Here is a 25,117-nt window from a genome sequence, read left to right on the forward strand (position 1 = left end):
CTTCTGGATGTGGACGTTGGTTGGATGGCAGGTAAGTACAAGGAGAATCCTATCTATGTTCTGGAAGGGAAGCGAGGAGGTGAGGGTGGACTCATGGGAGATAGGTCAGACCTGGTTGAGGCCTGTCAACAACAGCTGGGGAATTCTCGGTTGAGGGAGAAGGTGGACATTTCAGAGGCTTTCTTGTTGAAGTTGGCCTTATTTGAACATATGCAATGGAGACGGAGGAGCTGGGAGAATGGAATGAAGTCTTTACAGGAAACACGGTGTGAGGATGTATAGTCCAGTAGCTGTGGGAGTCGGTGGATTGCATTACAATGGATATTGGTGGCCAGGCTATCCCCAAAAATAGAATGGAAGAGAGAAGTCAGAGACCAGGTGAAAGTGAGGGCAAGGTGGAAATTGGAAGCAAAATCAATGCACTTTTCCAATTCCAGACGAAAGGGGGAAGCAGCACTCTCGATATCATCGATATATCAAAGAAAGATCGTAGGTTGGGGCTGGAGTAGGACTGGAACAAGGAATGTTCCCCGTACCCCATGAACAGACCAGTATAATTGGGGCCTGTGTAGGTACCCCTGGCCACCTCTCTGACCTGAAAAATATGAAAGTTTAAACAGAAATTGTTATGGGTGAGGACAACCTCAGCCAAGTGGAAAAGGGTTGTGGTGTGTGGGGACAGTTCAGGTCTTTGCTGCAGGAAGAAGCAGAGAGTCCTGAGACTATCCTGATGGGGGATGGATATGTAAAGGAATTGCACGCCTTAGTATGGAAGAGGCAGCTGGACCCTGCAAACTGAAAATTCTGAAACTGGCATAAAGCATCAGAGTAATTACGGATGTATATGGGCAGGGAGTAGACTCTAGGAGAAGAGACTGAGTCAAGGTCGGATGAGCTGGGTTCTGTGGGGTAGGAGCAGGCTGAAACAATGGATCTCCATAGGCAGTCCTGTTTGTGGATTTTTAGAAGAAGGTAGAAGCGATCTGTGTCGGGCTGGGGGAACTATCAACTGGGAGGCAGTGGGAGGGGAGAAGATCACCAGATGAAATTAGGTCCATAACCCTAGTTGATACAATGACCTGGTGTGTCACGGTGGGGTCATGGTCCAGGGGTAGATAGGAGGTATCTGAGAGCTGGCATTCAGCCTCTGCAACATAGCAGTCAGTATGCCAGACTACAACAAGCACCACCCTTATCGACAGGCTTAATAACAAAGTCGAGGTTGGATCTGAGCGTACAGAGTGCAGTCAGCTTGGAGAGAGAGAGAGAGAGAAGTTGGATTGGTGAGGGGAGTCTAGACTAAAGAGCCTTGGTGTTTAAGGAACTTACAAAAGGAGCAAATGGACGCAAGAAGAAACTTTTTCACACGGCAAGCTAATAGGGTGTGGAATGCACTGCCTAAAAATATGTTGGAGGCAGATTAAAATGAGGCATTCAAGAGGGAATTTGTTATGGACCAGGCTCGACCCCTCAAAACATTTTAAGCAGGTAGCCCAGACCATAACTTTGCTGTTTGTTTCAGATAAGTGTATAGTGGTTTTCAGGAGTGAATTAGCTGATCAGACTGCCGAGTTTTAAACAAACAATTTATTTACAAAACTACAGAATGAAACACAACTTGAGAGTTACAGGTTAGCCAGGGAAGACCCAAAGAGAGAGCTAAGAGGAGCCAGGAGGGGACATGAAAAGTAATTGGCAGATAAGATCAAGAAAAACCTTTAAAGCTTTCTGTAAGTATATCAGGAATAAAAGAATGACTGGAGAAAGATTAGGGCCAATCATGGATAGAAGTGGGAGGTTGTGCATGGAGTCTGAGGAGATGGAGGAAGCACTAAATGAAAATCTTTCATCAGTATCCACATTGGAAAAGGATAATGTTGTTGAGAATACAGAGACACAGGCTACTAGACTAAACTGAATTGAGGTTCAAAAGGAGGAGGTGTTAGCAATTCTGGAAACTATGGAAATAGATAAGTCCTCTGGGCCGGATGGGGTTTATCCGAGGATTCTCTGGAAAGCCAGGGAGGAGATTGCAGAACCTTTGACTTTGATCTTTTGGCGTCATTGTCTATAGGAATAGTACCAGAAGAGTGGAGGATAGCAAATGTTGTCCCCTTGTTCAAGAAGGGGAGTGGAGACAACTCTGGTAATTATAGATGTGTTGAGACTTACTTCCGGTGTTGATAAAGTGTTGGAAAAGGTTATAAGAGAGAGGATTTATAATCATCTAGAGAGGAATAAGTCCTTTAGGGATAATCAACACATTTTTGTGAAGGGTAGGTCATTCTTCACAAACTTTATTGAGTTCTTTGAGATGATGACTAAACAGGTGGATGAGCGTATAGAAGATGATGTGATGCATATGGATTTCAATAAGGCTGGCTGAAGGTTTCCTTGCTGGACTGGAAGGTTTGTTTTCAGATGTTTCATCACCATACTAGGTAACGTCTTCATGGAGCCTCTGGAAGAACTCCCTTTTCCTGCTTAATGTTGGTGTGACTGACTGACTGATTGATTGCTGGGTTTCGGTAAGGCGTTTGATAAGGTTCCCCATGGTAGGCTATTACACAAAATACAGAGTCTTACGATTGGCAGTGATTTCGTGGTTTGGATCAGAAATTGGCTAGCTGAAAAAGGTGGTGATTGATGCAAAATATTCATCCTGGTGTTCAGTTACTAGTAATGTACCAGAAGGACTTGTTTTGGGACCACTGCTGTTTGTCATTTTTATAAATGACCTAGATGAGGGCGTAGAAGGATGAGTTAGTAAATTTGCGGATGACACTAAGGTCAGTGGAGTTGTGGATAGTGCATCCTGAAGGATGTTGCAGGTTACAGAGAGACACAGATAAGCTGCAGAACTGGGCTGAGCGGTAGTAATGGAGTTTAATGTGGGAAAGTGTGAGGTGATTCAGTTTGGAAGGAGCAACAGGAATAAAGAATATTGGGCTAATGGTAAGATTCTTGGTAATGTGGATGAGCAGAGAGATCTTGATGTCCATGTACACACACCCTTGAAAGTTTCCACCCAGATTGATAGGGTTGTTAAGAAGGTCTACAGTGTGTTAGCTTTTATTAATAGAGGGTTTGAGTTTTGGAGCCACAGGTCATGTTGCAGCTGTACAAAACTGTGGTGTGGCTTCACTTTTAGGAGCATTGTGTACAGTTCTGGTCACCGCGTTATAGGAAGCATGTGGAAGCTTTGGAAAGGGTTCAGAGGAGATTTAATAGGATGTTGTATGGTATGGAGGGGAGGGTCTTATGAGGAAATGCTGAGACACTTGAGGTTGTTTTCGTTCAAGAGAAGAGGAGGAGGTGACTTAATAGAGACATATAAAATAATCAGAGAGTTAGATAGAGTAGACAGTGAGAATCTTTTTCCTCAGATGGTAATGGCTAGCACGAGGGAGCATAGCTTTAAATAGAGATATTGGACAGGTGTCAGAGGTAGTTCCTTTACTCAGAGTAATAGGGGCGTGGAATGCACTGCCTGCAAGATGAGTAGACTTGCCAACTTTAAGGGCATTTAAATGGTCATTGGATAAACATATGAACAAGAATGGAATAGTGTAACATCGGGGGCCGAAGGGCTGCAATGTTCTATGGTCTGTGAACCAAGAATAGAATACCCGATTAAGTTATGCTATCTGAACCCGACAGGAGTCCCGATTTAGAGATTCTGTTCCAAAATACCGGCAACAATCCCAATAAACAAACCCAACACAGAGTAAAAATGACATTAAAAAGCTTACTTGTTACAAAGCCAGAAGGGCAGAAGGAGGGGAGAGAGCATCCAGTTTCAATTGTGACCCTGACTCAACTACACCCCTGACCTGGACTGACCTGTGCAGCTGGAGAGCTGGCCATGGCCACTTGATTATACCAGTTTTTTTTTAAACTTGAAAGCTTTCTTCCTGAAGCATGATCTGTTCGGTATAAACAAAAGGGGCCCAACGAACCATTCAGCCTTCAGGCATGATGGAACCTTGGGTCATTTAGAACCTCCCTGAAAAGAACCAAGGACACATGACCTTGTAAAAGGACCAGCTTTGTGACAAATTGGATGATTATTTGCATAGAAATGGTGTGCAGGGGTATGATTTGATTTATTATTGTCGCATGTACTGAAACAGTGAAAAGTATTGTATTGCATGCTAACCAGACAAATCATACCTTTTATAAGTACATCAGGGTAATAGAACAGATTACAAAATACTGTGTTAGTTACAAGAGAAGCTACACAGAAAGATCAACTCTAATATGAGAGGTCTGTTCATAAATCTGATAGCGGTGGGAAAGAAGTTGTTCTTAAATCTCTTGGTATATATTTTCAAATTTTTGTAGCATCTGCCTGACAGAAGAGGGTGAAAGAGAGTAAAACCAGGGTGGGTGCAGGGAGAGGGGGAATGATTTGATTATTGTTGGCTGCTTTCCCAAGGCAGCATGTGCGGTGTAGATGGTGTCAATGGAAGGAGGACTGTTTTCGGTGATGGACTGGGCTGCATTCACAACTCTGTTATTTCTTGCAATCTTGGGCAGAGCAGTTGCCCATACCAAACTGTGATACATTTAGGTAGGATGTTTTCTGTGCACATCTATGAAAATCTGTAAGAGTCATTGTGGACATGTTGAATTTCCTTCCCCTTCTGAGGAAGTAGAGGTATTGGTGGGCTTTCTTGACTCTAGCACGACGTGAATGGACCACGATAGTTTAGTTGGTGAAGGAACTTGAAGCTGTCAACCACCTCAGCAGCACTGATACAGACAGGGGTGTGTCCTCCTCTCCACTTCCTGAAATAGATGACCAGCTGCTTCATTGTGCTGACATTGAGGGAAAGCTTTTTGCCTTTGTTCCATGTCAGTAAGCTGTCTGTCTCCTTCCTGTACTCTGTCTCGTCATTGTTTGAGATCAACCCCCTACAATGGTGAAATCAGCAAATTTGGAAATGCTGCTGGAGCCGAATTTGGCCACGTAATCATGCATGTATAAGGAGTACAGTGAGGGGCTGACTATGCAGCCTTGTAAGGCACTGATGTTGAGGATTATTGTGGAGGAGAGGGACTTTGATAAAGAGTGGAGCTGGAAAAAGCACAGCAGATCAAGGGGTATCAAAGGAGGAGGGGACTCAACGTTTCAGGTCAGAACCTTTCATGTTACCTAACCTTACTGCTTGCAGTCTGCAGGTCAAAGTCGAGAATCCAGTTACAGAGGAGCGAGCAGAGTCCTAGGTCTTGGAGTTTGGAGACGAGTTTTATTGGAGTTATGCTGTTGAAGGTGGAGCTAAAGTCATTAAATAGGAGTCTGACATAGGTATCGGTATCCAGATGTGCCAGGGAGTTAGTGTCTGCCATGGGCTATTGTGATGGTTGGCTAAGTGTAACAGATCAAGGCAATCTCGGAGGCTGCAATTGGTGTGTACTGTTACAAACCTGTCAAAACACTTCATGATGATGATGTCACTGCCACAAGGTAACCGTCATTAAGGCACGTTGCCTGATTTTTATTTGGCACCAGGATGATGGTGGTCATCTTGAAGCAGATGGAAGCTTTGCTTCACAGTAATGATAGGTTAAAGGTTTCTGTAAATACTCCCACAAACTGTTCTGCGCAGGTTCTGAGTGCACAGCTGGGGACTCCATCTGGACAGTCACTTTATGTGGATTCATCCTCAAAAAGGCTGGTATGACATCTGCGATGGTGGCTGAGAGTACATGCTTACCCAAGGCTGTCTGGGCTGGTGATGTCATTTCACTGCCCGTCTGTTCAAAATGAGCAAAAAAGCATTGAGCTCATTGGGGAGGGATGTATTGTTGTCAGCAATCCTACTCAACTTTACTTTGTAGCCTGTTATATCATGTAAGCTTTGCCGTGGTCAATATGTGTTTGTGTGAACAGTCTGGAATTCTAGATTAGTTGGTTTTGTCTCTTGGCGTCATTGACGGCTTTGTGAGAATCTAATGTAGATTTCCTATGCAAGTCTGGGTCACCTGACTTGAATGCCTCAGAGCTGGACTGCAGGAGATTGGCAGGTGGCTCCCTCCTACACTGGAACACTTATGAGATTGTGTTCATGAGCGTGCTCAGTTAGAATCGCAGGAAGGATGATCCCAATGATTGAGCAGTACAGAATCAAGGGTCACAGTCTAAGTAGGCCATTTAGGACAGGGATGAAGAGAAATTCCTTTACCCACAGAATGGTGAGCTTATGGAATTCTCAGCCACAAAGTGGTTCAGATGAAAGCATTGAATGTTTTCAAGGACATAAGCATAGTTCTTAGGACTAATGGGATCAAAGGTTATGTTGCGAAAGTGAGAACAGGGTTTTGAGTTAGACGTTGTCATATTGAACAGCAGAGCAGGCTTAATGGGCCAAATACTCCTCTTGTTTTCAACGTTTATGTTGCTGTGCCTCCTAACAATGGTGTTAACACTAAGTGTGGCCAAAATGTAAATCAAAATTTTAGTTTGATTAATCTGAAAGGCTGGAAGGTATTGATCAGTTACTCTTATTTGTAACAGATCAACAATGTCTGTCTATACTTTTAAATAGAAAAATATCCCAATGCACTTCACAAAAGTGTACTGAGACAGCAATGAACACAAACCAAGAATAAGACAAATGTAGGACTCTATTGATGTTTTTTGAGTTAGTTAAGGAGGAAAGAGAGCAGAGTTTTTGGAAATGAATTGGGCTATTGAAGGGAAAATGAGTAAAAACAGTAATGATTACTATCCCATGCCAAATGGCCTTCTGGTAAGCCTGCACTTAATTTTGACATACTGACATTTCATTATTAGATAACAAAAGAGCAGTAGAAGTTGGTTATTTTGAATTAGGAATAACTTTTGATTTCCAATGAAGAGCACTTACTATCTTTTTCTTCCTCCCCTAATTAACCTGCTGAGCCCTTGGGTTTCTTTTTGTCTCATAATTTAAAAATTGTCTAACTTGGTATTTCATTAAACAGTGACAGTGATCACAGAACAAGATTAGCGTGGAATAAACAAATCGATAACGAATAGAAATCATCTGAGCTTTTCCACAGTGATGCAGATTTTACCTCTGCAATCGAAGATGGGTTACGGAAATGTTCTCACCCAGTTAACCTGTTTGATTGTAAACAGTACGTCCAAAAAATTAATGGATGGAATTTACTTCAACTTGGTGCACAGGGTGTGGCAAAGGAAGAGTTAGTTTTTGGTAAAGGTAGATCTCAATCCTGAATCTTTAAATGATATCCTAATATTGGGAGGTTGGATGAATTTAATTTTTTAAAGAATAACCTGGGTTTTGTTTAGAATGTTGTGGATTGCTTCAGCTGCTGTGGTAATTTTCATTACAGCTATCGAAACATGAGCAGAGTTTTCAGAGCAGGTTTATTTTTAATTCACTCATGGGACATTGGCATTGCTGGCTGGCCTTTATTGCCTTTCCCTAGTTGCCTGGGATTAGGTGGTGATGAACTGTTTCTTGAGCTCCTGTAGTCCATTTTCTGTAGACTGACCCACCATGCCATTAAGGGGGATTCCAGGATTTTAACCCAGCGACAGTAAAGAAATGGCAAGTATTTTCAAGTCAGAATGGAGAGGGGCTTGGAGGGAAATCTGCACATGGTGATGTTCCCATGTATCTGCTGCTCTTGTCCTTCTAGATGGAAGTGGTTGTGGGCTTAGAAGGTGCTGCCTAAGGAGCTTTGGTGAATTTCTGCAGTGCATCTTGGGGGTAGAACATGCTGCTGTTGCTGAGCTGTGAGGTAGTGGATGTTCTGGATACTTGTGGATTTGGCACCAGTCAAATGGGCTGCTTTGCCCTGTATGGTGTCAAGCTGCTTGAGTGTTAGTGGAGCTGCACCCATCCCAGCAAATGAAGAATACTCCATCACAGGCTTGACTTGTGCTTTGTAGATGGTGGACAGGCTTTGGGGAGTCAGCAGGTGAGTTATTTGCTGCAATATTCCTAGCCTCTGACCTGCTGTTATAGCCACTGTGCTTCTGGTCAGTGCTAACCCCAAGGATGTTGATAGTTGGGAGTTGATGTAACACCAGTGATGGTAACACCATTGAACCTCAAAAGACAGTGGTTACATCATCTGTTATCGGAGATAGTCATTGCGTGGCATTTGTGTGGCACAAATGTTGTTTACCAAATGTCAGTCAAAGCTTAGATGGATTGCTTCAGTATCTGAGGAGTCATAAATGATGCTGAACATCGTGCAATCATTAATGAACATTCCCGCTTCTGATCTAATGATCAAGAGAAAGTCATTGAAGCAATTGAAGATGGTTGGGTCTAGGATACTACCCTGAGGAACTCCTGCAGAGATGTCCTGGAGCTGAGATGACTGGCCTCTAACAATCACTACTGTTGTCTTATGTGCCAATAATTAGTCCAGTCAGTGGAGAGTTTAGCCCCCGATACCCATTGATTTGAGGTCTTCTTGGGCTCCTTGATGCCACATTTGATTGAGTGTTGGCTTGTTGTCAAAAGATGTCACTTACTTTACCTTTTGAATTCAGCTTGTTTAGGTGTGGTTTGATCTGAGGTCTGTTGTTGGGATGGAAGCTCTTGACTTTTTTTTACATTTTTGTTCTTACAGAGCATCAACCAGACAGAAACACCTTCATGTTCATGAGACCAAAGGTCAGTTAGAACTGCATAAATGTCCTAATGCAGTTTGACGTTAAATATGCAGAGTGTGGCAGAATTATGGACTACCATAGACAACAGAGTTAGATTCCAAAAAAAAACCTGCTGATGCTGGAATCCAAAATAGATAGGCGGCAAGCCAGGCAGCATCAGGAGGTGGGGAAGTTGACATTACGGAACGGTTCACCGAGCATCGCAGCCGGGTCCGTGGGGCTGACCAGACCTCCCAGCCATTGCCCATTTTAATTTCCCTTCCCACTCCCTTTCCGACATGACCATCCTTGGCCTCCTGTATTGCCACAACGAGTCACACCACAAATTGGAGGAACAACACCTCATCTTGCATCTGGGCAGCCTATAGCCCGGAGGACTCAACATTGAGTTCTCCAATTTCAAATAACCTCTCTTCCCAGGCCTTATCCTCACTTCCACTCCTCCCTGCCACCAACTGGATTCATTCCTCCCATTGACCAACCAGTCATACCCTCTACCTATCGTCACCTATGCCCAGTGCACCACTCTGCCCCCGCCAACCCGTTTATCTGTAGCTCTCCCTTCACCCACCCAGAGTCCTGAAGAAGGGTTACACAATGAAAAGTTGACTTCTCCACCTCCTGATGCTGCCTGGCTTGCCATAGACAATAGAGTGGCAATAGTCTTGCTTTTTATTTCTTGCACAGATCTCTGGAAGTCCATGCTGTGGACAGCATCAGCCATAATGATAGCAGTGCGCAGACCCTTGCAGCATGCAGCTTAGAGAGAACATTGCCGAATGCCCTCTTCACTTGTCACAACTAGTGAATTGTCTTTTCTCACCTATTATTGTTTAATACATATATTAGTGTGATCTACTGGAGGAGAAATTAAACAGGTTTTGTCTTCGTGGGCCATCCATGGAAACATTTCATACCTAAACATGAAATAATATGATTGAGGAAAGCCACTTGCAGGACTCTCACCAGTTTTCCTAAGCCTTTAAAATTAAGTGTAATTTCACCTGATAAGTAATTATACGCTGTAGGAATGAAGGACAGGGCTGAGATTTAATTCAAAATTTATTGGCAAGCTCAAAACCCTGAAAGAACATTTGGATAATCACTTAGCTATATTTCCACAGAAAGTGAAGCAAGCTTGTCCACTGCTACCCTTGATATTTAATGTCTTCATTGACGTTGTGTTAGAGGGCACCAGAAGAGGCCAGGATTGTATTGTCCAGTTCTGTTTCTGGAGTTATTGCAGCGCTTCCTTTTACAGATGATATGTTGGTACGGTCACGAACAGTGGATTAACTAGTAGGATATGAGCGTAACAAAGTTCATTATTATTGTTACTCTAGAGGGAAAGCCAGTACTTATTAGACACATTGTAGAATCAAATTGCTGCAGATCCTGGAATCTGTATTGAAAACAAAAAAAATTGCTTTGCTCCGATGAAGAGTCACCTAAAGTCAAAACATTAGCTTTGCTCTCTCTCCTTGGATGTTGCTTGATGTGTTGTGATTTCCAGTATTTTTTTTGTTTTCAGTACTTATAAAATGCAAGTCAATTTGTCCCAATTAACTTGCAAGAGGGTACTTGAAACTCTGGTTAAATGGATGGTGGTGTTTTCTTCACAATAGGGAAGAACAAAAAGCAGTTTAGTCTTCCTCATCTCATCAATCACGATAAAATTCTAAAACATGGAAAACTTGCACTTTGGAGATGTGTCAAAACAGTCCTCCAAGTCTTGTAGCAACTAGGTGTGTAAGATATGAAATCTCAGACCAAGTTTTGATGTGAATTGTGGCCACCATAGACGATACAAAGATGATTGGAATGTCGTTAGTTATTCTGCATCATGAAGAAGGTTTAAATCACTAATGGAAAGCCTCAGGATGAGCGCAAGATCTCTGTAATATATGAGTTAGACATAAAGTACATGAACCTGTACTGTGATGGAGAGTAAAAGGCATGTATTTGGTGCTAACGTTCTACATTTCCCATTGGGTAGAAGCAGTATTATTAATGGGACTTGATTTTATGCTGGGGTCCAGGTAAAACATCCACAAGCACTGCTCCTCTTGACAACAGGAAATTCCAGTTTTCCTTGTGAGGCTAAAGCCCACATTTGCCTGTCACTGAATGGCTAACTAACCACACTCACATTTTGGACAGTTGATAAGCAAAATCTCTGGAGTCAGGTTTACTCAAAGATAACAAGTCTAGTATTGGAATATTGGATTTTACTGAGTTCCCGTAATTAATCCAGTAATTCAGTACTTTAAGATCCATGATATTCTATTGCACAGTGGCATAATGTCTAAAATAATCTGCTTAACCCTTCCCTTTATAACCTTGAACCTGATATGACAGACTGAGTTTGTGAAGTTAAAAATCACTCCACACCAGATTATAATCCAACAGATTTATTTGGAAATACAAGCTTTCAGAGTGCTGCTCCTTCATCTACCTGATTCAGCGCTCCAAAAGCCTGTTGATTCTATGACCTGGTATGGAGTGATTTTAAACTTTGTCCATCCCAGTCCATCATCGAATTAGTGAAGGTAGTTCTGTAGTCATTCATGTATATGGTTATTTGGGCAATCTACTAAATGGTAACTATGTACTAAAATAACATCAGTCAATGCTGAGGGGAGCAGAGAAGATCATTGTAATGGTTTAGTTTAAGCAATTCGCAATTTAAAATAAAAACTGTAGATAAAGACAGAAAAAAAATTGTGTATTAGTATGAATTCTTTGACAGATTTCCTCTTTTTTTTAAAAGTAAAATTATGAGAAAACAGGACTCTGTCAAATCAGAATTAATACCACTCTTCATCAAACAGTTAACTCCAAATGTGAGAATTCCACCATTGAACCAAAATCATGTATTCAAGCTGTACTAGAGACTTAAACACACAATCTAAATTTTCACTTCAGTCTAATACTGAGGTGGGGCTCTGCTATCAGACTTACCAACTTTCAGATGAGACTTTATATCATGGATCCTGTCTACCATCTCAACTGTATGTAAATTTTCAAAAGTGTTGATTTAATTTTAAGTTAATATGTTGTTGTTACTGTTGGCTTTGTGCTATCTGTGGGTGACATCGGCAGGTTTATAAATTGTACAATTCTATAGATGCAGCTGCCAATCATAGAATTCCTACAGTGTGGAAGCAGGCCACTCAGCCTATGGAGAAAGTGAGAACTGTAGATGCTGGAGAGTCAAAGTCAAAATTTTAGGCATAAGTCCTTCATCAAGGTTTATACCGGAAACATCGACTCTCCTCCTCCTCGGATGCTGCCTGACCTGCTGTGTTTTTCCAGTACCATACTTTGTGACTCATTCAGCCTATGGAGTCCACACTGACCCTCTGAAGAGCAACCTATGCAGACACAATCCCTATCCTATCCCTGTAACACTGCATTCCCCATGGCTAATCCACCTAGCCTGCAACCTCTGGACACTATGGTCAATTTAGCATGACAACCCAACCTGCACTAATTTGGACTATGGGAAGAAACCAGCGCACTCAGAGGAAACCCACACTGACTCCAGGGAGAATAGTGTAAACTCCACACAGACAGTCCCCTGAGGGTGGAATTGATCCTGGGTCCCTGGCACGGTGAGGCAGCAGTACTAACCACCAAGCCATTGGGCTGCCCAATTTTCCTAGGTTATTTCAGAATATACTTCAAAATTGTTCTGTTAGTGGAAAAGCAAAACGATTATGTAAAAGCACTTCCCTTGTTTAAACTAGTATCATTTCTATTTATTTATTATGATGTTGTTGAATTCAATTCTAGTTTTTAGTTTGTTTCAGGTGGCCACTTAAACTTAAGTGAAATCTTTCAGTCAGCAATTTTTTAAACTTTTGTGTTGAATATCCTGCTTTGACTAATTAACACCTGTGAGCCTAAAGAAAGCCTTTCAGAAAAGTAAAGCAAGTTTTAAAATTTCACATGATTTGTTTCAAACCACCAGGATTTCATTTGTGTAGCTTATCATCTGAATCTCTCCTCAATAACTCCACTGTCTTTAACCAAGTTCAGCTGTACGTTTGTTGATTTGTGTTTATGATCTAATAATCTATTGCAAAAACAACTCCCACTTTTTGCAGTGTTGGTACAGTCTTGTACAGAAGTCCTTGGTATATATCTCTCTTCCTGTTGCGAATGGAACAAAATTACATTGAAATGTGTGGTTTGCAAGCTTGACCCAAAACTCAAACCACAGATATAAAATTTCTCTTTCAAGATATGCAGCTGTTCTACATTTTCAGGTGCAAGCTACTCAAACAATAGCTTGCTACTGACTGAGGATCAGCACATTAAGGTGCTAGGCCCCAAACGTAGGGGTCGGTTAGCTCGATGCTGTAAGTGCAAAATAAAGCTATTGGAGTGATGTCAATCCCTGTATCAGTTGTAGTGGTTCATGGAGATCTGTCATCTTATCCCACATTTGATGTGGAGTCGTACCCATCAAATTAAATTACCGATTTGTGTCTTCTGTGAACAGGTATACTGAATAGTGCTCTGACCAAGTACCAGAGTATGTCCAATAAAGTTGGAACTTGTTGCATTTTTTGGAGGATTACATCTGGGCACATTTTACAACTGAAAACAACACAAGCATCAGATAAAAATGTTTGCTGACCGATCCTTAGAACACACCCCCGACGTTTTAGGAGAAAACCATCATAACTGAAGACAACATTGCAAATAAAAGCAAATTGTGAGGGTACATACTTTCCTTTTTCTGGGACCAAGAAATTTATTTATTTATCGTCACCTGGTGTTAATGCACAAGACAACGTTTTTTTTTCTGTCCCCTTCATCAAATTCTGTCACTTTAATAAAAGTTGGGAAGATAGAAAATGGGCTGCTGACTAATCAAGATCTGGCCCATTGAATCAAATTACAAATTATTTGTATGGTGGAGGGATCAGTGAATTATGATGGAGAGATCAATGACCAAAGGGCATAGATTTAAAGTAAGGGGCAGGATGTTTAAAAGGGATGCAAGGAAAACATTTCCACCCAGAGGATGGTAGAAATCTGGAACTCCCTGCCTGTAACGGTGGTAGACACAGGAACCATCGTAACTTCTAAAAAAATATGTAGATGCACACTTGTGGTACCAAGGTATACAAGGCCCAGTACTTAAAAATGGGATTAGAATAGTTAATAGATAATAGACAATAGGTGCAGGAGTAGGCCATTCAGCCCCTCGAGCCTCCACCGCCATTCAATATGATCATGGCTGATCATTCCTAATCAGTATCTGCTTCCTGCCTTATCTCCATAACCCTTGATTCCACTATCTTTGAGAGCTCTATCCAACTCTTTCCTAAATGAATCCAGAGACTGGGCCTCCACTGTTCTCTGGGGCATAGCATTCCACACAGCCACCACTCTCTGGGTGAAGAAGTTTCTCCTCATCTCTGTCCTAAATGGTCTACCCCATATTTTTAAGCTGTGTCCTCTGGTTCGGCACTCACCCATCAGCGGAAACATGTTTCCTGCTGCCAGTGTGTCCAATCCTTTCATAATCTTATATGTCTCAATCAGATCCCCTCTCAGTCTTCTAAACTCAAGGGTATACAAGCCCAGTCGCTTCAGTCTTTCAGTGTAAGGTAATCCCTCCATTCCAGGAATTGACCTCGTGAACCTACGCTGCACTCCCTCAATAGCCAGAATGTCTTTCCTCAGATTTGGCGACCAGAACTACACACAGTACTCCAGGTGTGGTCTCACACCTCTTTGCTTCTATACTCGATCCCTCTTGTTATGAAGGCCAGCATGCTATTAGCCTTCTTCACTACCTGCTGTACCTGTATGCTTGCCTTCATTGACTGGTGTACAAGAACACCCAGATCTCTCTCTACTGCCTCTTTACCTAAATTAATTCCATTGAGGTAGTAATCTGCCTTCCTGTTCTTGCCACCAAAGTGGATAACCATACGTTTATCCACATTAAACTGCATCTGCCCACTCACCTAACTTGTCCAGGTCACCCTGTAATCTCCTAACATCCTCATCACATTTCACCCTGCCACCCAGCTTTGTATCATCAGCAAATTTGCTAATGTTATTGCTGATACCATCTTCTATATCATTAACATATATTGTAAAAAGCTGCGGTCCCAGCACGGATCCCTGCGGTACCCCACTGGTCACTGCCTGACATTCCGAAATGGAGCCGTTTATCACTACCCTTTGTTTCCTATCAGCCAACCAATTTTCAATCCAATCTAGTACTTTGCCCCCAATACCATGCGCCCTAAGTTTACTCACTAACCTCCTATGTGGAACTTTATCAAAAGCTTTCTGAAAGTCCAGGTACACTACATCTACTGGATCTCCCTCATCCATCTTCAGAGTTACATCCTCAAAAACCTCCAGAAGATTAGTCAAGCACGATTTCCCCTTCATAAATCCATGCTGACTCTGTCCTATCCTGTTAGTACTATTTAGATGTGCTGTAATCTCATCCTTTATAATAGATTCCAGCATCTTTCCCACCACTGAGGCCAGACTAACTGGTCTATAATTTCCTGCTTTCTCTCCCCACCTTCCATAAAAAGTGGTATAACATTAGCCACCCTCCAATCCTCAGGTACTGATCCCGAATCTATCGAATTCTGGAAAATAATCACCAACGCATCCACGATTTCCCGAGCCACCTCCTTCAGTACCCTGGGATGTAGACCATCAGGCCCTGGGGACTTATCAACCTTCAGACCTAACAGTCTCTCCAACACCAAATCCTGGCAAATATAGATTCCCTTAAGTTCAGGTCCTTCAGTCACTGTTACATCAGGGAGATTGCTTGTGTCTTCCCCAGTGAACACAGATCTGAAGTACCCATTTAATTCTTCTTCTATTTCTTTGTTCCCTGTAATATATTCCCCTGTTTCTGTCTTCAAGGGCCCAAGTTTAGTCCTAACCATTTTTTTGCCTTGCACATACTTGAAAAAGCTTTTACTATTCTCTTTTATATTATTGGCCAGTTTACCTTCGTACCTCATTTTTCCCCTGCGTATTTCCTTCTTAGTAATCCTCTGTTGTTCTTTAAAAGCTTCCCAGTCCTCTGTTTTCCCACTTATCTTCGCTATGTTATACTTTTTCTCTTTTTACTTTATATGTTTCTTAACTTGCCTCGTCAGACACAGCCGCCCATGCCGCCTCCTGGGATCTTTCTTCCTTTCAGGAATGAACTAATCCTGCAACTTCTGCATTATACACAGAAATATCCTCCATTATTCCACTACGGTCATCCCTGCTAAGGTATTGCACCATTGAACTTTGGCCAGCTCCTCCCTCATAGCTCCATAGTTCCCTTGATTCAACAGATGTACTGTCACTTCCGACTGTACCCTCTCCCTCTCAAATTGCAGATTGAAACTTATTGTATTATGGTCACTACTTCCCAATGGCTCCTTCTTCACTTAAGTGGTTGTTTTGACTGGTGCAGACCACATGGATCAGACGATCTAGACTTGAAAGGTTAGCTTGATCTCTCTGCATGGATGCTGCCTGACCCGCTGTGAATTCCAGCATTTGTTGTTTTCAGTACAGATTCTAGCATCTGTCGTAATTTTCTCCGACATGGGTCAGAGGGCTAATTTCTCTGCTGTAGATGACTGATTCTAAACTATATCTGATTGTCAAGCTGACGTTAAAGAACCCAACACGACTGCAAACAGCAACTGCAATACTCAGCATTTGTATTGAACACCCAATGAGGCCATTCTCTAAATTTTTTATTATCCTTCTTGGGCTTGTGCACACCAGGTCCAATCCCTTGTTTCACCATTACTTACCAACCAGATTACCAAATGTAGTCAATGGATATAGCAGGTCTTGGAGTACTCAGATGGTGTTGATTTCTCACCTCCAATAGACACAAATCATAACATGTACATTATAAGGTCTTAGTTCTTGTGAAATGAGTTCTGCCAATTTAAATGTGAGTGTAGGATTTTAGGATTGAGTGCATTGCCTGTCACTCCTGTATTCTGTTCTGAGCATAAAGAAATCATGTTTCTTACATATGAGTTAGGTACTAATCATTTGTTTGAAGAATCAGTTACTAAATTTTTGCTACACTTTCTCATGCCTTTTTCTTTCTATACCCCAAGCATGTCAACTTTTTTTAGAATATTTTAATAATCCCTACAATGCCCTTGGGGAGTAACTAACTAATCTTCCTGTGGAATTCATAGAGTATGACTTCCCTTGTTAACCGGTGATGGTCTTCTCAGTTGGAACTCAGGTTGGAATTGTTGACATTTTATGTTCAATGTAAATGTGCTGCAAGCAGCAGAATTATTGGTGCAAAGGACCATGCTTCTATTTAAGTAAACACTAGTGAGGCTGACAAAGTAACAGGAATGTTTAATGGTAAGCATAAAACCTATGGTATGGAGTATCTGTAGAGTGGGTGAATCAGATTACTGCCTGTGTGGTATCCTGTGGCTGGCTAAGGATGATGGTATTGTGGCCAGAGTTGTCGAGCAAGCTGAACATTAGTTATGGAAAGTTTCTTGTTTGAATAGAAGTAAAAAATATGAGCAAAAAAGAAGCAGACTCACTCTTACCACTTTCTGACTTCTCCCTCACTTTTGATGGTTTGCATTGCCCATGGTGGGTTTTGCTTGGCAACGTGGCTGATTACTGGTGGTAGTTAAAAGGGGAGGGTGGAAATGAAAAAAGAGTCATGATGATTTTGATGGTGGGAGTGTCACAAGGTCATGTGTGATGGCGCTTTTCCAAAAAAAAAGTAGATCATCCCTTCCTGCTCTCCCTTAATGGTTTGCTTTGCCTGTAAATATCTAATTGGCCATATCGGTGATGTACTTATGGTGGTTACTGGTTAAAAATGATGATTTGGTTGTGTGTAATAGCACTTAAAGCATACCCTGAAGATAGCACTTGTGATGTAGTGGTAGTGTCCTTATCTCTGAACCATAAGGCCTGTGTTCAAGTCCCACCTGTTCCAGAGGTGTGTCATACCAGCCCTGAACTGCTTGATTAGAAAATAAAGCAATTAAGCACTGGTGAGAAATAGACAGTGACATCTTGAAAAATATCCATATCACAGAGGAGGTGGCTCTGGATGTCTTAAAATGCATAAAGGTGGTGTCATCAGCAAGATGACACCACCATAGTCAGTCAAATCTCAGATGGAGACGAAACAGACTACAGAAAGGTGGTGGAAGACTTGGAAAAATGATGCACTGAGAACAACCTAGTTCTCAATTGCGGCAAAGCCAAGGAATTCATTATTGACTTTCGGCGGGTTGTTACTCATGCCCCTGTACACATTAACAACACAGAGGTGGAATGAGTGGGAAGTGTCAAGCTCCTGGGAGTGGTCGTCAACAACAAGCTTTCTTGGACTCTTCATGTGGACACACTGATTACAAAGGCCCAACAACATCTCTTCTTCCTCAAGCAGCTGTGGTGAACTTGGCCTGGACAATCAAAAAGGCTAAACTCACATCTATAGAATCCATCTACCAGGCCTGCTGTCAAGGAAAGGCTGCCAGTATTCTCAAAGATCCATCCAACCCTGACAATGTTTTTCTACAACCTCTACCATTGGGGAGAAGGTACAAAAGCCTGAACACACACACCAGCCGGTTTCACAACAGTTTCTGCTCTACTGTTAGAATACTGAATGGATCACAAACTCCTAACATTTGCCTGTACCTGTGTTTTTGTTTTTGCCACTGTTTACCTATTATTTACTTATCTATGCTATTCAACTGTGATCTGCCTGTATTGCTTGCAAGAAAAAGCTTTTCACTGTGCCTTGTACAGGTGACAATAAATTCAATTCAATTCAAAGGTGGATAAATCCCCAGGACCTGATCAGGTGTACCCTTGAACCCCTTGATAAAATATTTGTATCATCGACAGTCGCAGGTGAAGTGCCAGAAGACTGAAGGTTGGCTAACATTGGTGCCACTACCTAAGAAAGGTGATCAGGACAAGCCAGGGAACTATAGATTGGTGAGCCTGACATCGGTGGTGGGCAAGTTGTTGGAGAGAATTCTGAGGGACAGGATTTACATGTGCTTGGAAAGGCAAGGACTGATTAGGGATAGCCAACATGGCTTTGTGCGTAGGACATCATGTCTCACAAACTTAACTGAGGTTTTTGATGAAATAATGAAGAGGATTCATGACGGCAGAGTGGTGGACATGATCTATGTATACTTGGATAAGGCATTTGACAAAATTCTGCATGATAGGCTGGTTAGCAAGGTTACATCTCACGGAATACAGAGAGACCTGGCTATTTGGATACAGAAGAATGGGGGTGGTGATGGAGGGCTGCTTTTCAGACTGGAAGCATGTGACCAGTGGTGTGCCACAAGGATCAGTGCTGGGTCCACTGCTTTTCATTATCTACATTCAATTCCAAATAATTTATTGTAAGAGATATAGTTAGTAAGTTTGCAGATGACACCAAAATTGGAAGTATAGTGGACAGTAAAGAAGGTTGCCTCAGAGTAGAATGGGATCTTGATCAGATGGGCCAGTGGGCTGAGGAGTGGTGCTTAATTGAGATAAATGTGGGGTACTGCATTTTGGAAAGGCAAATCAGAGTAGGAGTTAATGGTAAGGTTCTAGGAAATGTGTCTGAACAAAGAGAGCTTGCAGTGCGGGTTCATAGTTCCCTGAAAGTGGACTCACAGGTAGATAGGATAGTGAAGAAAGTGTTTGATGCGCTTTCTTTTATTGATCAGAACATTGAGTCTGGGAGTTGGGAGGTCATTTTGTGACTGTACAGTACATTGTTTGAGCCATTTTTTGAATATTATTTACAATTCTGGTCTCCAAGGGTTCAGAAAAGATTTACAAGGATGTTGCCAGGGTTGGAGGATTTGAGCTATAGGGAGACGCTGAATAGGCTGGGGCAGTTTTCCTTGGAACGTCGGAGGCTGAGGAGTGACCTTCTAGAGATTTATAAAATCATGAGGGGCATGGATAGGGTAAATAGACAAGGTCTTTTCTCGAGAGTGGGGGAGTTCAGAAGGAGAGGGCATAGATTGAGGGTATGAAGGGAATGATTTAAGAGACCTAAGGGGCAACGTTTTCATGCAGACGTTGATGTGTGTATGGAATGAATTGAATTGAATTTATTGTCCCATCTACCTAGGCACAGTGAAAAACTTTGTCTTGTGAGCAATACAGGCAGATCACAGAGTTAAGTAGCAGAGATAAGTAAATAATAGGTAAACAGCAGCAAAAACAAAAACACAGATACAAACAAATGTTAAGAGTTTGAGAGTCCATTCAGCATTCTAACAACAGTGGGATAGAAAGTGTTACAACATTGGCTGGTGCGTGTGTTCGGGCTTCTGTACCTTCTCCCCAATGGTAGAGGTTGTGGAAAAACATTGCCAGGGTGGGATGGATTTTTGAGAATGCTGGCAGCTTTTCCTTTACAGCAGCCTGGTAGATGGATTCTATAGATGGGAGATTGACCTTTGACCTTTGTAATTGTCCAGGCCGAGTTCACCACTCTCTAACTATCTCTGATCTTGAATGGTACAGTTGCCATACCTGGTAGTGATACATCCAGACAGCATGCTCTTGATGGCACATCTATAAAAGTTGGCAAGGGTATTTGCCATCATGCCAAATTTCCTCAGCTGCTTGAGGAAGAAGAGACGTTGTTAGGCCTTTATAACCAGTGTATCCACATGAAGAATCCAAGGAAGCTTGTTGTAGATGACTACTCCCAGAGCTTGACACTCTCCACTCGTTCCACCTCTGCGCTAATGCGTCGGGGGATATGAGTAACATCTTGCTGAAACTCAATAATGAGTTCGTCAGTTTTGCTGGTATTGAGGGCTAGGTTGTTTTCAGCACACCATTTTTCCAGGTCTTCCACCTCCCTTCTGTAGTCTGTTTCTTTGCCATCGGAGATTTGTCCGACTATGGTGGTGCCATCAGCGAACTTGTAAATGGCATTAGTCTGGTATTTGGTGATGCAGTCATGGGTATACAGTGAGTACAGAAGGGGGCTGAATACACACCCCTGGGGGATCCAGTGTTGAGTGTTAGTGAGGATGAAATATTGTCCCCAATCTTCACTGATTGTGGCCTGTGGGTCGGGAAACTGAGGATCCAGTTGCAGAGAGTGGGGCTTAGTCAGAGATACTAAGTTTAGTCATCAGTCTCGAGGGGGTAATAGTGTTGAAGGCTGAACTGTAGTCAATGACTAGGATTCTTATGTAGCTGTTCTTGTGTCAAGATGTTCTAGGGAGGAGTGAAGTGCAAGTGATATGGCATCTGACATGGATCTGTTGGTCCGATGGGCAAATTGGAGTGGGTCAAGAGTAGTGGGGAGGCTGGAGTTGATTAATGCCATGATCAGCCTTTCAAAGCGCTTCATGACCACCGAAGTTAAGGCCACTGAGAGGTAGTCATTGAGGCATGCTGCAGGAATCTTCATAGGCACAGGGATGCTTTGGCGCTCTTGAAACAGGCAGGAACGGTGGCCTGCTGCAGGGAGAGGTTGAAGATGTCTCCTGGTCTGAAGGCCTCACGCCTGGTTTTTAGCAGGTTCTGAATGTCCTGATTCATTCAGGGTTTCCTGTTGGGGAACACCTGGATTGACTCCCTCGGTATGCAGTCCTCCACACACTTGCTGATAAAGTCTGTGATGGTGATGGCATGCACGTCCAAAGTACCTGTGGACTGGTTGAACATGGCCCAATCAGCTGATTCCAGAGAGCACTGGGGTTGATCCGCTCCCTTTTCCATCCAGCACTGTATCTGTATCCATGAGTGGGGGGGTCTCCTGCTTGAGCATTTACCTGTAAGCCAGGAGCAGAAACACTTTTAATGACTGGCTGAATCGTAGATATTCCGTTGTGGTCAGAGTTCCCAAAATGGGGGGTGGAGCAGTAGGCATCTTTCATGGTGATGTAGCAGTGGTCTAAGATGTTTGGGCCCCTGATGGGGCAGGTAATGTTCTGGTGGTACTTGGGTAACACCTTCCTTAGATTGCTTTGAGGAAGTGGTAGAGACTGGTACAATTACAATACTTAGGCATCTCGATGGGTATATGAATAGGGGGAATATGGGCCAACTGCTGGCAAATGGGACTAGATTGGGTTGGGATATCTGGTCGGAATGGCTGAGTTGTACCAAAGGGTCTGTTTCCGTGCTGTACATCTCTGTGACTCTATGGTGGTTAATAGGTGGAAAAGAAAGCAGACCCGGGGAAGGATCCGCAGAACTGTCTGTCCTGGATTGGGACTAATCTGCATGTGTTCTATTTTGTGTTCAAAAGTAAATGATGTTCCTTTCCTGTCAGACTTCCTGAATTATTACAGACATGTTCCTTCGTTGCCTTTAATAGGTTATGCATGAGTTTCTTTGGGCAAAATAGTTGGTAGTTGATTGAGTTATGGAGCTACAGTGTGGTGGTAATCTCATACCAGCCCAGTTTGTTTCCTTACATCTCTTGCAAGAATTTTGACAAACATTGTCTAGCCCAGGATTGCTCACAAGAATTGTAGTGTTGTGATTCAACCAATGTGGACCTGGAATATAACTTGGGACTTTGTGATTTTTGTGATTGGTAGATGCTGTCTTTTACAAGGACCATTCAGTTTTTAGGGTGTGGGGAGTTCAAATTAAGCTATTTATAACTGAAGTAGTGAAAAGCGAAATACTTGCATTCATAAGATGTGTTGGATCATCAGAATTCCAAAATTATTTTTATCCAAATAATCACTCTTAAAATGCAGGTGGCATTATCTAACACATTTCAAACTGTGCATATCACCAATGGATTGATCTGTTGGGGATATGTTTTTGCCTTTTAATAAGATATTTGAATTAAAGTTAAATGTAAGGCTCCAACAATGAGAATGTTTTATTGCTGAAATTAAGATTAATATACAGTACTAACCTCCCCTCTATTTATTTTCCTCAGATTAATATTTTACAAAGTGAAACTATCCAAGATGTGGTGCTCCTGGATCCTCGGTGGTTATGTACCAATGTATTGGGAAAACTTTTGTCCAATGAAAATCAAAAGGCTTTGCACCACTATAGGGGCCGGTACACAATAGATGACATCCTGCGCCTGGTATCAGAGAATGATGTAGAAGAGTTGTTGCAAATTCTAGATGCAATGGACATCTGTGCTCGGGATTTAATGACTGGCTCAATGGTAGATATTCCAGCTTTAATTAAAGTAGATGGTCTGCATAGATCCTGGACTGATGAAGACGATGAAATGATGGTTTACGGAGGGGTCCGCTTTGTGCCTGTTGAACATCATACCCCATATCCTTGTGGTATTTTCCACAAAGTGCAGATGAATCTCTGTAGATGGATACATCAGCAGAACTCTGAAGGAGAGCTAGATGTAAGGTTATGGACTAATGGGTCAAAAATAACCAACAAAGGAACTGAAGTCTTGGTGTTGCTGGTCAACCATGGACAGGGTGTGGAAGTACAAGTGAGAGGGTCAGAAACTGAAAAAATAAAATGTTTTATGCTTCTCGATTCCATTTGTAGTGTCATTGATAATCTAATGGCAACTACTTTGCCTGGACTCCTAACGGTCAAGCATTACTTGAGCCCTCAGCAGCTTAGGGAGCACAGTGAACCTGTTATGGTATACCAGCCTAGAGACTTCTTCAGAGCTCAAGCTCAGAAAGAGACTTCACTCACCAACACCATAGGTGGGTACAAGGAGAGTTTCAGCAGCATTTTGTGCTTTGGTTGCCTCGACATCTATTCCCAAGGAAACCTGGGAATGGATATTCCTGTCTCAGAACTGAATCTTCTTACAAGACGAAAACTTAGCCGCCTACTGGATCCCCCTGACCCCATGGGTAAAGACTGGTGCCTTTTGGCTACAAACTTAGGACTTGTTGACCTTGTTGCAAAACTCAATGCTCAAAATGGAACTTTAAAAGATGAGAAATTTTCTACAAGTCCAACTGGTGCTGTGTTGACTGAGTGGGCAGCTTCACCAGAGAATTCTATAGGGCTTTTAATGTTCAAACTAAGAGGATTGGGACGTCGTGATGCTGCAGACTTTCTTTTAAAGGCCTCAGCCATTTTCAAAGTTAACTTCGATACCAATGGGCATGAAACCTATATAAGCAGCTGCAATGGAGGAACATCTTATAATTCAATCAGCTCAGTAGTTTCAAGATAAAAACACAAGTTTTGCAAAGCTGGTGAGAGTTGTCATTTTAGCTGAAGCCTGACTTTATAAAATGCATTCACTGTGTACAGATAATGCTCTAGTTAATAATCTAGCTTGCTTTGACAATAGTGAAATTTACTGTTGTACACTTAACATTTTTACTTCCACATTGTAACCCACAAATCCTTGGTCAACTGGGGTAGGATGTGGTGGTACAAATGAGAGAATCAGAATCTGAGAAATTGGTTTATGGATTCCATTTGTACTGTTGTTTGTGGTTTCAGTGGGTTATCTACTCAAAAGTGTTCTGGAAAAGACCATTTTTTAAGAAAAAGAGTTGCAATCTTTAGAATTGATACAATTTTGTCAGTTATTCGGATAAACTTTGTAAAGCTGCCATGTGCAAGTTATCCAGTTTGTCGGGATCTTCATCTTTTTGTGATGTCATTTGTGGAAGTTAAGTTCAGAAAAAGCTATCAACAAGAATGTGAATTTTTATAACAGGTTTTTCATCATCGCACCCATATATTATTTTTATTTTCTATAGTGGAGGGGGAAAAGGTGAATGTTTGTTTGCTATTGACAATATTAAATTTGATGTGTAATGTCAACAACCAAATGTGAGTGCCTTCTTCAGGAAAGGGTTTCCTGATTTAACTAGACCAATATTTGTTAAAAGCCTTTACATAGAAATCTTCTACCTCCCCATTTCTCTGCTCTGAGAAGCATGCATTTCATTACCATTCAAAACATTTGTACTTCCTTTTTGTACAGGTTTTTCAATTTTGGTCAACTTCTCTTCATATTGATGTGGTTAATCCACAGTTTAAAAGGGAACAAAGTCATGTAGTAATTTCATGTTCATTGACAATAAAACAGTGATGTACAATGAAATTTAATAGTGGGACTTTTTTTTCCATTTCTTGATTGTTGTTAACAGGAATCATGTGATCTTAAATCTACAATCTTATCTATACACTTCCACACTTACTCGCTTTTTGGTGTAGTATTATAACAGGAAGTATTTTTAATTTACTTGTGAATATTAAGCTCTGAAAACCATTAATTTTGCAAAAGAGTTGCGAAGTCTATAAATGTGGAAATTCAGTGGCATCGCACTTACTTTCCAAGCACACCATGGGAGCCAACGCGTTCATCTGAGGGCAACATATTTGCTTATTCTGTGCCAGAGTTCATGCCCTGATTATAATATAGAAGTGTAAAAATTAGAATATAAGGTTTGCACCTAAAACCGATTCAAGTCGCCCAATTGCGAGTGCAAAATTTTCTTC

At 41.9% G+C, this 25,117-nt stretch overlaps 1 protein-coding gene across 6 annotated transcripts in view; it reads left to right on the forward strand.

The window, feature by feature from the left end:
* Window positions 1–24,702, forward strand: part of dapk1 (death-associated protein kinase 1) — a 253,471-nt gene extending 228,769 nt beyond the window's left edge. For 4 of the 6 annotated variants that reach the window (XM_060838328.1, XM_060838343.1, XM_060838320.1 and 1 more), the window contains exon 26: window positions 22,596–24,702. In XM_060838328.1, coding sequence (XP_060694311.1) covers window positions 22,596–23,834 — 1,239 coding nt within the window. In that variant the 3' untranslated portion in view covers window positions 23,835–24,702. The remainder of the gene's footprint in view (window positions 1–22,595) is intronic. The other 2 variants (XM_060838350.1, XM_060838354.1) reach the window with 1 other exon arrangement.
* The last annotated feature ends 415 nt before the right edge of the window (window positions 24,703–25,117 follow it).

This window comes from Hemiscyllium ocellatum, chromosome 2, assembly GCF_020745735.1.
Source record: "Hemiscyllium ocellatum isolate sHemOce1 chromosome 2, sHemOce1.pat.X.cur, whole genome shotgun sequence".
NCBI lineage: Eukaryota > Metazoa > Chordata > Chondrichthyes > Orectolobiformes > Hemiscylliidae > Hemiscyllium > Hemiscyllium ocellatum.